Here is a 14,717-nt window from a genome sequence, read left to right on the forward strand (position 1 = left end):
ACATATTTAAAAGCATGAGCACCATCAAATTAGATAATTAAAGGATAGATTGAGGTGCTACAAGAGAAGTACAACATTACTTTGGTAGATATTATATTTATTTAACCACTCATGTATAGCACTTACATGTGCAACCTGATCCTTTTGCTCAATATCTCAGTAAAGTACAAGTGTAGGGTAGTTGTTTCCATGGTATGGAGGAAGTGCACGTGTTCAAATAAATTATTTTTACTGAGTTATCTGGCCCACTTTTAAGAAATACAGTGATTGTCAGGATGATTTGCTGGGGTAGGAGGTGGTTCCCCATTCATATTCAAGGTAGTTGTTCCTTGTGAGATTTGCAGCTATGCCTCCATTATAATGGCTTTGAAATGTAGGTGGTCCAGCTGTTCATTTGTTTTGAATGATTTTGAGTGATTGATTGGAATGTTTCTTCAGTCTAAAATTTTAATTGGTTGTTTCCAACCAGTAAATTCAACAAGTATTTTTGAATGAGTATGATTGATTACCAAGGCTTCTCATGAGAATAATGAAAGTAAAGAAATTAGTATTAGGTTTAAGTAATCTGAGCCAATGCTCATGAAAGCTTTAGAGGATCTCTCAGTTACACGTAAAATTCTTAAGGGAGTTGACAAGGTAAATGCTGGTAAGATGTTTTTTTTACTTGGGGTCCTGAACTGGGCATCAAAATATCAGATCAGCCATTTGGAGTGGAATAGAAATTCTTTCATTCAAACTTGTGAAGTTCTCAAAAACTTTGGAAGTTCACAGAAATTTGGATGTATCGTTATTTGAGACATAACTTAGTAAGTCATGAGATACTTCAGGAATTGAGGGATATATGCATACTCCTTGAAGATCAAATTGACATAGAAAATCAGACATGATCACATTGAATGGCTGAGCGGGTTCAAAGAACTGAATGACCTACTCGTGTTCATGCTTTTATTTTCAAACCTACGATCTCAGCCACCAAGAAGGTTATGGCTAGCAGGTGAATACGAGTGACACCACCTTGCGGTGAGAATGTCTTCCGTTAAGATAATATATTCATCTCTGGAATTTGAACTGGGGCATCTTACTGATGTCTTGTGTTTTTGGGTCAAAATCCTGAATCTTCGCCACATAGAGTGGTTCAAGAACGTAACAACAGCCCTTCTCAAGGACAATTAAGGATAGGCATGAAGTACTATCTTTGCCAGCAATGTCCATTCTCCATGAATGTACAAATGAAAAAAAATTAGAAACTCCTGCTCCACTAGTAGAGAACACTTGGAGCTGATGTATGATACTTGGTCAGCCATCAGTGTATAGAAGGATGATTGCGATGCTGTGATTAACATTCCATGGAAGAAACTGTTCTCTCAGTGGAAGACATCCAGAAAATGACCTGTAATATAAATGACAAACATTTCAGCTGGATTGCTCTGTCATCTGTAATGGTGGGAAATGTGCCTGAAAAGCTGCCAGTTTCTCTCACATTTGCAGCTGCTCTTTATCCAGATGAACACAGTTTGGAGAAGAGTAAGTTCTGCCAGAATTTTTGTCTTACTGTCTTTGGCCTTGGGAAGTACCTTGTTAGATCCCACCTAATTATAATACAGAACCCACCAAAGTGCTCATTTATGCACTAATTCTAGGTTTGTATCTGACCTTTGATGGTGCACTCCAGAAGGAATCAGTTCCTTTGAGGAATTGTCATCTTCAGAAGGACAGAGACTGCTATTCTTCGTGCAATGATTGGAGAAGTTAAAGACAAGGATTTGATGTAGCCATGAAAATATACGATTCTCATTGCACATAATTAAGGCATTCTGTGCTAATCTCTGTCAAAATACCGGTTTCTGACGAAAGATTGCAGGATCTAAAACATCAAGTCTGTTTCTTTCTCCACAAACACAGTCGGACTCATGGAGTGTTTCCATCAATTTCTGCCGTTATTTCAAGATGGCATAGTCTTTTAGGAGTTAAGTAACTGAGAGTTTAAATTGGTCTCCCTGCAGCAGTACATGTCTTGCCATCTACAGTGCTCAGGAAGGCTGATATGCCACATTTCTCCAAAATATCATGGTCCTCGTTTGTAAGCTCGAAAGTCTTTGGACATCTGACTCTGGTGTCCTTTTTGCACTGTTTCTCCTGCAAAATGTCATGTGGACATCCGATACCAAGTTGATATTTGGTACCAAATATACTACTGGGCAGATGCATTACAAATACCACTGACGTGCAATTGAAAATGTATGCCGAGAGTAGGGGAGCTGACTGGGATATGAGACATGAGGTTTGGGTTATATGTCAGTGGTGGATGGGGGAGGTGGATGTAGGGAAGTGCATTTATCTGCATCTATGGGTCCTTGTTAAATTTTGGTGTTTGTGGTCACAGTTACCCAACATAAGTAGTCAATCATTTTATAAGCAATTGTCAGGGAGTTTGTTCAGAAGTAGCAGTTTAGGTATGATGCATGGGTTAATTAGGCATAAAAGGAAATATGATTCATGACAGACAAGAATGCAATACCAATTCTAAGCCCATTCTGTAGAATGGAGAAAAACATAATTGAACCCTGCAGTTTGGAACGTTGGAATGTTCATCCTTGATGTTTCACAGTCTTTGGTGGTAACAGTCTTTTGTTCTTCCATCAGACTCTTGATCTTGTTCCAAGAAGATGATGGCTCATTCCACTGGTCTCCCTTTCTCTTTCTACTACCACCTGTTGATGCACCTCATTTTATACACTGGCAACCTATGCTGCATCTCACCTGTCTGAACCCTTTTCATCCAGTTACCATGGCCAATTACTTATGACATCATGGTCGTAAAGGTAGAGGCAAAGAAACTGCAGATGCTGGAATCCAAGGTAGACAAACAGGAGGCTGGAAGAACACAGCAGGCCTGGCAACATTTGGAGGAAAGGAGCAGTCAATGTTTTGGTATTACCCTTCTTCAGGACTGGATGTGGGGGTAGGAGGAGCAGCAGATAAAGAGGGTTGGGGGGGAAGGGGTGGAGGCAGAATGGCAGTGATAGGTGGACACTTGTGGTAGGTATGATGTGGTTGGTCGATGGGAGGGATGAATCCGATTGGTGGCTGGAAGGGAGGGTCAGAAGATGGAAGGAAAGGTGGGGGCTCGGTGGCAAGGTTATTTGAAATTGGAGAATTCAGTGTTGAGTCCTCTGGGCTGTAGGGTGCCCAGGCAGAAGATAAGGTCTTCTTTTAAATTTGCATTTTGAGTCGCTGAAACACTGGAGGAGGCCGAGGATGGACATGTCAGAAAGGGAATGGGGTAGGGAGATGAAATGGGTGGTGACTGGGAGGTTCGGTTGGCCGTTGCGGCCCAGGTGGAGGTGCTCGGCGAAATGGTCACCTAGTCTATGTTTGATCTCACCGACATAGAGATGACCACATCGGGAGCACTGGATACAATAGACTAGGTTGGAGGAGCTGCAGGTGACTACACCTCCTCCCACCCTGTATCCTGCAAAAACTGCATCCCATTTTCCCAATTCCTCCGTCTATGTCACATCTGCTCTGATGAGGAGATGTTCCACTCCCAAGCATCCTGGATGCCCGGCTTTTTCAAACAAAGCTTTTTTTCCCCCCCCTCTGTCATCCAGACAGCCCTCCACTGCGCCTCCTCCATTCCCCGCTCCACAGCTCTTAACAACCACCCTTCCTCCAAACACGCTAAAGATAGCACCCCCTTTGTCCTCACTTTCCACCCCACCAGCCTCCACATCCAACGTAACATCCTCAAACACTTCCGCCAACTCCAATTAGACCCACCGCCCAGAACATCTTCCACTCCCCACCTCTCTCTTCCTTCCACAAGGACCATTCCCTTCACCGCTCCTTAGTTCGCGCCACACTCCCCATCAACCACTCCAACCCACCTGGTATCTTCCCCTGTAACTATAAAAGATGTAACTCTTGCCGGCACACCACTTCCTTTACCTCCATTCAAGGCCTTAACCAGCCCTTCTAAGTGAGATAGAGCTTCACCTGCATCTCCTCCAACCTAGTCTATTGTGGGCCAGTTCTCCTGATGTGGTCTTCTCTACGTCAATGCGAGCAAACCTAGACTAGGTGAGCATTTCGCCAAGCACCTCTGCCTGGTCCGCAACGGCCAACCTAACCTCCTGGTCACTGCCCATTTCAATTCTCCCTCTGACATGTCCGTCCTCTGCCTCCTCCAGTGTCGCAGTGACTCAGAACGCAAATTTGAAAACACACCTTATCTTCAGCCTGGGCACCCTACAACCTGGAGGACTCAACATTGGGTTCTCCAATTTCAAATAACCTTGCCACCCATCTCTCGCCTCCCCTTCCAGCCCCACCTGTCCCCTTACCCTCGCATCTCTCTCTCGCTCACCACAGCCTTCTGAACTGGTCTCATCAAAAGCTGCCCCCCAGTGTACTTCTCATCTGGTCCAAGTAAAAATGTATGTCGGGGACTGGATGCAGTCACAGCAGTGACCATTGTTCCTGATGATGCTGTTGGGACAGAGAGCTGTAGCTCTCAAAAGTGGTAATTTCTCCCTGAGCTGGGAACTGACACTCACCCTGAGTTAATTCATGCTTCTCCAAACAATATATGGCTCCAGGGCAGGCTTGACACCGAAATTTTTGCCAGAGGCTGATACCCAGTTCAACTTGCTGGTAGAGTTGTCAATGGATAGCCTAGTTCTTTAGATTTCCCTGCCCAGAAAAGTAGAACTTTCAGAAGTCTTTGTGCCATGAAAACCCTCAACATGATGCTTGAGAGCACAAACTTTCCTCATTTGTTTAACTTTCAAACTCTAGAATATACTAAAGTACTGCAAAAATTGCTGATGGATCTCCAAGGCCTTCAGATTTTGTTTTTGAACACAATGTTGCAGAAAACTTGATCTATCACTGCATGAAGATAATTCAATGATGTTTGGTCAAGGCATGCAAGTTAGAAATTTTGAGACCTCTCACTAGTTTTGGCTCAAGAAGAGGCATCTACATAAATAGAATGGTCTGTTTTATTGATAAATTATGCTCCAGTACAGAATTAGACACTTGGTACTACCCAATTTGCAAACATCTATTTGCCAAAGTTGTGTTGAACTTTTTTTTATTGTTTCTTTACAAAAAGAGGAAAACTGTCCATAATAAAAGTTAATCAACTTTTTTGCCTACCTATTACCAACAAACTGGGATTCAGCATTTGAATATTTGAAAGACAAAATTGCAGTGACGCCTCACCATCAGAACACCCAGGAACTATTTTCTTAAAATTAAAAAGCTAAAAGTAGATTAAGAGTATTTATTTTTGTTGCAGCTTCAGCTATTTGCTCATCATTATGATAGCTCGATATTGTTGTAAAGGGAAGCATTAACAAACTTGTTGGAAGTAATAAATGCCCTGGTATGCAACCAAAAACAGCCTTTGATAAGTTTAAGTTCTCAGGGGAGTGATTACATAACATCTGTCAATACACTACCTATCAATCCATATCTAGACCAAAAAGACTGACAATATCTGCAGTGTATAGAATATAGTCCCTCAGAAAGCAATCCGAAAATTACCTGTCTTCCTAATTAAAATCTGATATAGTACAGTGTGTATTGCTTGCACTGAGTGACCTTTGACATACTTAATTTGCCATAAGAAATCAACAGGAAAATATGGAGTTTTTCATGCAAACTTGGGAGCAAAACTTTATATTCCACAAAGCAGGATAAATGATAAATATCTTACTTAAAGAATTGTTGACTTGGAACATTAAAACTATGTAAGGTATTACTTTATAACTCAACAGCATATTCATAACCTCCATGGTTGCAGGTGAAAAAAAACTACGAAGCTCTCAAGCAGAGACAAGAAGAGGAAAAAAATGTGCAGTGTTTGCAAGGTAGACCTGGTGAAGAAAACCAGACTACAAGAAAATGGGAGCGAGAGAACCAAGAAGTAACTCGCGAACTGTTGAAGGTTAAAGATAGACTAATTGAGGTCGAAAGGAATGTAAGCTTGTTTCATTTCTTCTATATAAAATTATATTAACAAGTAGCTGAAATCTGTGGTAATTTAAAAGTTGCATATTCTATTAAATTGTTCTAATGTAAATATGTTTCCGTTCAACTGAAGTTACACTTCTGTATATTCTCTACAGAAAGTTGGCCCCACTGAAGTACAATTTCAATTGAAGTACAAATATTCTCAGTGGTTTATTTAGAATATGTTTCTGTCGTGTGATGTTTTATTATAAAGAGACTGCTGACATTAAGCATAATTTGTATTTTTATAGCACCCTTAACTTGATATGCAAAAGGAGATGGTGAATAGCCAAGGTCTTTTTCCTAGGATGGGGCAAGTCCAAAACTAGATGGCATAGGTTTAAGGTGAGAGGTGAAAGATTTACAAAGGTCCTGAGGGGTAACTTTTTCATGCAGAGGGTGGAGTGTTTATGGAACGAGTTGCTAGAGGAAGTGGTGGAGGTGGGTACAATTCCAATATTTAAAAGACATCTAGGTAGGTATATGAATAGTAAGGGTTTAGAGGGATGTGGGCCAAATGGGACTAGTCAGATGTCCAAGTTAGACTGAATGGTCTGTTTCTGTGCTGTATGACTCTGAAGAAGGTGATATGAGAAATAACTTTTTCATTCAACGAGTAATTATGATAAGGAGTGCACTGCTTGGTATTGTGGTGTAGACAGGTTCAGTTGAAGCACTCGAGGGAATTGGTGATTATTTGGATAGAATAGTTTGAAGGAATATGTGGAAATTAGAGATTGGCACTAGGTAATGATGGTCATTTGAAGAGCTCCTGTGTGCTTGATGGGCAGAATGGCTTCTTGCACCATAACAATGCTGTGATTCTATAAAACTTTCTATGGTACTGCACTGGAATAGATGTAGACAAGATATAGAAAACAAAAAACCAAATGACCAGAAGCTTGGTCAAAGACACAAAGTTTAAGGAGTTCTGACAGGAAGACCGAGGGAAGGAAGATTACAATGAGAGTGACATTTTTTTGGAACCTAAATTGGTGAAACTATGACATTGATGATGAGGCAAAAGATGTCGAGAAGCAGAATATACCAGAATTGGAAGAATACAGTATTCTGGGGGTTGTAAAACTAGAGGAGTTTGCAGAAATAGAAACGTGTAAGTTGGAGTTAAGTGGAGTTTTACCAGCTGAACTTAACAGAAGTATAAGTATTTGTTAATAATTCACAGGATGTGATCCAAAGCTACAATCAGCATTACATAAGTTACAGATTGCAAGTAAACTCTGGCTGTGAGCAGTCCTGGGAGCAGAATCAGCGGTTAAGGAATACTGGGGTAAAAATGATGTCTTCTAAATATTAAATTAGAAAACCATTTATTTTTCATGTAGAACTGGATGTCAGACAAAAAGGCTGACATTGAACAAAGTTGATGGGTCTAGAGATGGTGATGAAGTGATACACACGTGGAACCTAGCATCATGTTTCAGATGACGTTGTGTTTAGATGGCCATCAGAAGAGGGCCAATAATAGATCATTGTGGGATTCGGGAAGTAACATTGCTGGCATGAAGTGAATACTACAGGAAGATTTCTGGTTGTGACTGCACAATTAAAATTGAACCAGGCAAAACCAGTCCAGATTGACTGGATAGCATGAAAAGCATTGGAGGAGAATTGTGTAGCCAACTCCATCAAAGGCTGCAATCAGATTGTTAAAATTGACGTAATCTGTAATTTTTATATAACAGCATTTTCAGTGGTGTGGCAGAGGTGGGAAACCATTTTAAATTATCAGTTAACTTGCCTTCTAAAGTTCCATGAGCGGAAAACCTCAATTAAAAAGAAACTATATCTCTGGACCTGATAACCTTCCAAACTTTCACTAAAAGAATAATCGCACAAATTTTATTCCTTTTAGGAAAACTTTTAGCTTTTAAAGATAACTTGGAATAAATTTGGAAAATTAAATCAAGTGAAATGGTGAAGTATAAATACATGGTATCATGCAATAGTGTGACAAACCTCACGTTGTTTACATTGCAAGAGGAGAGCAGTAGTTAATGGCCAAGTGCTCTCAATAATGGGTAAGCAACATAGGTGTGGTATGTGCTTGACAACTAGCCAAGAACAGCATTCGTAATAGCTTATTTGGATCCACGGGGGCTCTTGTGGCACAGTGGTTGTCTTCCTACCTCTGAGGCTTGGATTCAAGTTCCAATTGTTCCAAAGACGTGTAAAAACATCTATGAACAGGCTGATTAGAAAATATCTATTTGGATTCTACTTTTATTGTCCAGTCACAACTGGAAATCGTGGATTCACAGAAGGGAATAGTGTAAGAAATCAGGAAGAAGGGTAAATTAGGGAAAGCATCTTGTGAGGATAACATACCCTTAATTATATAAGACCATATTACTTTGTCATTTAGCAGCTCCTGGTGGATTCCATCAGAGCCTGCTCTGCCTGATTGACGGATACCACCTAGAGCTTTCCTGTCCCATTTGACATTGCAGTACCCTGATTTCTCAACCCCAGGGTGAAGGCTCGCCACGTCGAACTTTGCCTCCAACTTTCCACCTTGCTCCCTGAACCCTGACAATATGCCTTGCTGATGGCCTCTGTGGTCTTCTAACGCTCCCCGTGTGGAGGAACAAACGGTGGTAACTGCAAATAATACCCTGAACTATAGCTTACCATACCCTCTAATGCTGTTCTGCCTGCTGCCTCCCTTATATCTTGACAAATTGCCCCTTACCACCACCATCACATTTGGAAAATTGTAATCTAATCAACCAGAGTCAGCATGGCTTCATGAAAGGAAAATAGTGTCTGACTAATTTTATTCAAGGTTTTTGAGGAAGATTCAGTCAGAGTAGATACTGAGGAACAATAAATGTGTTGTATTTGGACCTCAAGAAGCCATGCAACAAGGTACCTCACAAAAAGTTAATTCATAAGACAAGAGCTATAAGTCATAAGATGGTGTCATGGGTGGCATATTGGCATAGATAGGTTAGCGATCTGTAAACATTGAAGTTCCACAGGAATCAGGGCTGAGACTACAACTATTTACAACATACTATTGACCTGGAAGAAGGAAAGGATGCACAGCAGCTAAATTTGCAGACAACACATAAATAGGTGGAAAGGCAAGGTGCAAGAGGGGTACAAACTGTTTACAGAGAGATATTGATAGGTTCGGTAACTGGGCAGAAAGTTGGCAAATGAAGTATAATGTGGCAAAATGTGAAGTTATTCATTTTGGAAAGGTGCACAAAAGGAGAGTATAATTTAAATGGAGAAAAACTGTGTAAAGCTGTAATACAAAGGGTCTTGGGGATGAAACACAGAAAGCTAGCGCACAGGTGCAGCAGGAAATCAGGAAAGTTAATAACTGGAGTCGAGAAATATGAGGGGGATCTCACTGAAACATAGAGAATACTGAGAGGCCTGGATAGAGTGTATGTGGAGAAGGTGTTTCCATTAGCAAAAGAGACTAAGACCCAAGGGCACAGCCTCAGAATGAAGGGATAACACTTTTTAGAACTGAAATGAGGAGGAATTTCTTCAGCCAGAGGATGGTGAATTTGTGGAACTCATTGCCACAGAAGGCTATGGAGACCAAGTCATTGGTGTCTTTAAGATAGAGATAGATAAGTTCTTGATTAGTAGTGGGATCAAGAGTTTCAGGGAGAAGGCCGGAAAATGAGGTTGAGAAACAGATCAGCCATGCTCGATAGGTCAGAAGGCCTAATTCTGTTCATGTATCTTGTGGTCTATCATCGAATGGAAAGTTGGCCGTCATTTCAAGATGTTTGGAGTATCAGAGTGGGGAAGTCTTACTGCAACTGTACAGTGTACTGCTGAGACCACATCTTGAGTACTGAGGTTGGTCCCCTTATTTCAGGAGAGATATTATTTCATTGGAGGAAGTTCAAAGAAAGTTCACTAGAATGATCCCCAATATGGAGGGATTGTCTTATGATCAGAAGGTTGAAAAGGTTGCAACTGTACTCATTGGAGTTAACAAGAATGAGAGATGATCTCATTGAAGCATATAGAATTATTAATAGGCTTGACAGGGTAAATACTGAGAGGAGGATTCCCCTCATAGGAGAGTCTAAGACCAGGGAGCATAGTCTCCGAACATAGTGGTGCCAATTTCAGACTGAGATGAGGAGGAATTTCTTCTTAGAGGGTTAAGAATCTTTGGAACTCCTTGTCACTGAGAGCTATGGGAGCAGCATCCTTGTGTATAATTGTGGCTGAGATAAATAGATTCTTAAAAGGTTGTGGGGGAGAGGGCAGGAAAGTCAAAAAAAGGTCGTGTATTGGATCAGCCATGATTCTTTTGAATAGCGGAGCAGGCTTGAGGGACCAAATGACCTGCTCCTGTTCCTATTTCATGTGGTCTTATGGTCCGTGTCCCTTCCGCTGCCTGCCCTCAGCCAAGCCTGTTCTAACCTCATCCCACATGCACGCACTTCACTGATTAAAGCGCATGGACTCTAGCTTAAGGGAATTTGAGTATGTCCAGCTGAGTGTCAGCTTTGCTCAACCACTCCAATTGAGTTGACTGAAGAAACCCTCCTGAAGCCATTTCTTCAACTTCCATCTGCATTTCACCCAGACCTTTGGCTGACTTCAATGAACAGCCTCTAAACAAGAATGGTAAGACCCCTGACCACTGTCTTTACGTCTCCCTGATTGGCAATACGTGATTCTCCTGACTGCTTGTGATGCCTGTAAAGTACTGACCATTGTCCATCTCTGAAGATAAGCCGTTGACAGGTACTGGCCTGTAAGGATGGCAGATGTGGTCACGCCTGTAAATGTGGGCTGACGGTACAGAATTCCCTGACCAACGCTGTCCCCTATTTAACTGGACTGAGGGCTAGCCCCCAAGTACTTTCTAACATGGCTGTTTGGTTATGCAGGCAACTGGCACATTGCTGTAGGTGAGGTGTTAGATTGGTGTTGTGTGCCATACAGAAAGATTCTCTCCCAGTTTCCCCCAAACAGATCCGTACTGAACAACAGTCCGTTTGTGTGCCTGCACAAAAGAATACATCATTTGAGTTCTGATAACTTATAAGCACTGGCTCAAGTACCAATGCGCAAACAGGGTTGTAAGGAAAGACACAAAAACAGAAATTGCTGGAAAAGCTCAGCAGGTCTGGCAGCATCTGTGAAGAAGAAATCAGACTCAATGTTTTGGGTCTGGTGACCCTTCCTTAGAACAGTTCTCAGAACAGATCTTCAAGATGGTCAAACCCTGGTGTGAATGTTGATTGCCACTGACCAACCCAAGCCTGAATGTATATACTCCCAACCTGTGTTGTTAATGTTAGAGAAGGCATTAAACGGGAAATTAGTGGCACAAGCAAGAAGGGTACAACAATAATTATGGTTGACTTTAATCTGCATGTGGCTTAGACAAACCAAATTAATAGCAAAACAGAAGAGGAGGAATTCCTAGAGTGTGAATGGAATGATTTTCTAGAGGAATATATTGAGGAACCAAATAGAGAACAGCCATCCTTGACTTGGGTGATGTATAGTGAGAAAGGAGTAATTGGCATTCTGTCTGTGCCGGGGAAAGACCATAACATGATTGAATTTTTCATTAAGATGAGAGTAACATACGGTTACATATTCAAGAGTTTTGAATATAGGTAAAAGGAAACTATGAAGATATGAGGCGCAAGCTGGGTTTGATAAATTGGGGAGCATTGCTAAAAGGGACGATAGCAGATGGGCAATGGCAAACATTTAAAGAGTGTTTGAAGGAACTGCAACAATTATTCCTTCTGGCTTGGCACAAAAACAAACCAGGAAACATGGCCTGACCAAGGCTAATAAGGGAAATTAGCATTAGTATTGCATCCAAAGATGGTGAAAAAAAATTGGCGCCAAAAAAGCAATAGACCTGAAGATTGGGAACAGTTTAGATTTTCAACAAAGGAGGATAAAGGGATTGGTTGGGGGGGTGGTGGGGAGCGTATAAATAGAGTACACGAGTAAGCTCGTGGCAGACATACAAACTAATTGCAAAAGCTTGTACAATGTGAAGTGAAAAAGATTAGTGAAGACAAACATAGGTCCATTACAGTCAGAAATGGGCAGTTATAATGGAGAACAAAGAGATGGCAGACAATTTAAATGCATAATTTGCTTCTGTCTTGAGGAAAGAACACAAATAACATCAATAAAATGTTGGGGAGCACAGCATCTAAGTGAGAGGGAGGAACTGAACGAATTGCATAATAGTGGGTAAATGGTGTAGGGGAAATTGATGGATGAAGGCCAAAAAAAAAACAACCGGAGCCTGATGATCTATAATATGGAGTATTTAATGAAATGGCCCTGGAAATAGTGGATGCATTTGGTGATTATCTTTCAAATTTCTATAGGCTCTGGAACAGTTGCAATGGATTGGAAGTCTGATAAAGTAACTCCACTATTTAAGAAAGGGAAGTAGGGAGAGAACAGAATTATAGACCAGTTTGACGTCAATAATGGGGAAAATGCTAAAAATATTATATTTTAAAAAAAAGCATTCCCTCCACCACAAGATCAGAAGTAGGAATGTTGGCCAATGATTGCACAATGTCTCCACCATTCACAACTCCTCAGATGCTTAAGCTGTCCATGTTCAAATGAAACAAGACCTGAATAATATACATGCTTGGACTGAAAAATGGAAGTAACATTTGTGCCACACAAATGCCAGGCAATAACAATCTCCAATAAGAGATAATCTAACCACAGCCCAATGATATTAAATAGTGTTACCATCACTGAATCCTCCACTGACCAGAAACTCAACTGGACACGCCATATAAATAGAGTGGCTACAAAAGCAGGTCAGCGGTTAGGAGTAAAGCAGCAATTCCCCAAATCCTCTGCACCATCTATAATGCACAAGTCATGAGTGTGAAGGAAAAGTCTCCACTTGCCTAGATGAGTGCAGCTCAAACAATATTCAAGAAGCTTCACGTCATCCAGAACACAGCAGCTTGCTTGATTGGCACCACATCCATAAACATGCACTACCTGCACCACTGACGCTCAGTACAAGCAATCTGTACTACCTACAGGAAATTTGCTGAAGATCCTCGGACAGCACCTTCCAAACCCACAACTGCTTCCATCTCGAAGAACAAGGACGGCAGATACATGAGAACACCACCACCTGCATGTTACCCTCCAAACCACTCGCCGTCCTGACTTGTAAATATATTGCCATTCCTTCAGTGTGGAAATCTGGGAAATCCCTCCCTGACAGAGTTGTGGGTCTTCCTATAACACATGAACTGCAGCAGTCCAAGAAGGCAGCTCTCCACCACCTTCTCAAGGGCAACCAGGAATGGGCAATAATTGCTGGCTGAGCCAACGTTGCCCATATCCCATGAGTGAATTCAAAAAACAGACCATCTGTAAAACAGTGACAGGGTCAGATAGAGTCATCATGGATTTACAAAAGGACATGCTTGACAAACATCTTGGAATTTTGAGAGGATGTAATAGTAGAGTTGATAAGGGTGAGCCAGTGAATGTGATTTACTTGGGCTTACAGATGTGTTTCAATATGAAGATAGCCTCCATATTCCTGTATTTGCAACACAATAAAATGTGAACATTTAATGATCCTCAAAGTTGATCCCAATGGTTTCTAATCAGACTTTTTGAATAACCAGTATCAGAGTACCTGAGTAATCAATACCTCATAGCAGATACTAAGTTTATAGCTGATACAAAAGAATTAATAATTTAATAAATACAGCAGCTTTGTAGAGTTATAGAATCCCTACAGTGCAAAAAGGGGCCAAGAAGAAATGTAAGATTAATTAGATAGACTCCAGTGGTTAAGTAGTTACATAAAATATATTAAAATAGTAATACCATTAATAAATTTGGTTAGGCCTTACAGTACTTCTCTTTACCTCTTACTAAATAAAATATACCTGTCATTTAGTTGCCTGTATTAGAAAACAAACGCACTGCAAGCTGCTCATGATCATTGTGTCAAAAATGACTTTATCAAAACCAATTTAAGCAACAATGTGATCTAATTAATGTCTATGATTTACACCTAATCTTTGATTCTCGCTCTCACTGCCACAAAATAAACAGTCATAGCTAAGGGATAAATCAAAAGAAATATAAATGAGATGTAACTGGTCAGTTCACTTAAGCAGACTCCATGATCCAGAACACCACAGGCACATGAGATTGTATCTTGCTTGGTTTCAGAAAACACAGGTGCATGCAAATTACTTCCTGTCGGCTCCATAGATAGTTATAATCCTTATAACTGAGATTCTGTTCTCTGAGCTTTCAATAAGTTGATAATGAGAGGATAACTAGGGAGCAATCAAACCTCCATCAAAATTTGGTTTCTCTTTTTGGTAGACTGGTTGCCTCCTTTATAATGCCTCAGATAACATGCAATATCTTCCATTTGTTTGAGTATAATGCATGTCCTAAACCAAAATGTCTAGAGTGTTCTTTGTTCAAGAATCAACCTGCAATTAACTTCCAAGCCTGGCCCCAGAAGCAAATATCCATTTGTTTTAGTTTTAAACAAGGTGTTGTTCACAGTCCAAAGGTCACCCTCAGCTGTCAGCTGATGGTTTACAGTTCCAAACCAAAAATGATGTTTATAAAAAATTGAAAAATCAGAGGGTTCTAAGAGAAGGCTTTTGATTAAGGTCCACCTTAAGGAATTGAAGTGC

The 14,717-nt window shown here is 40.8% G+C and overlaps 1 protein-coding gene across 7 annotated transcripts in view; it reads left to right on the forward strand.

The window, feature by feature from the left end:
• Nucleotides 1–14,717, forward strand: part of ccdc88ab (coiled-coil domain containing 88Ab) — a 342,694-nt gene that overhangs the window by 205,394 nt on the left and 122,583 nt on the right. For all 7 annotated transcript variants that reach the window (XM_048601173.1, XM_048601174.1, XM_048601175.1 and 4 more), the window contains one exon: nucleotides 5,813–5,989. In XM_048601173.1, the coding sequence (XP_048457130.1) occupies nucleotides 5,813–5,989 (177 nt within the window). The remainder of the gene's footprint in view (nucleotides 1–5,812; nucleotides 5,990–14,717) is intronic.

Source organism: Rhincodon typus, chromosome 9, assembly GCF_021869965.1.
Source record: "Rhincodon typus isolate 14 chromosome 9, sRhiTyp1.1, whole genome shotgun sequence".
Lineage (NCBI taxonomy): Eukaryota > Metazoa > Chordata > Chondrichthyes > Orectolobiformes > Rhincodontidae > Rhincodon > Rhincodon typus.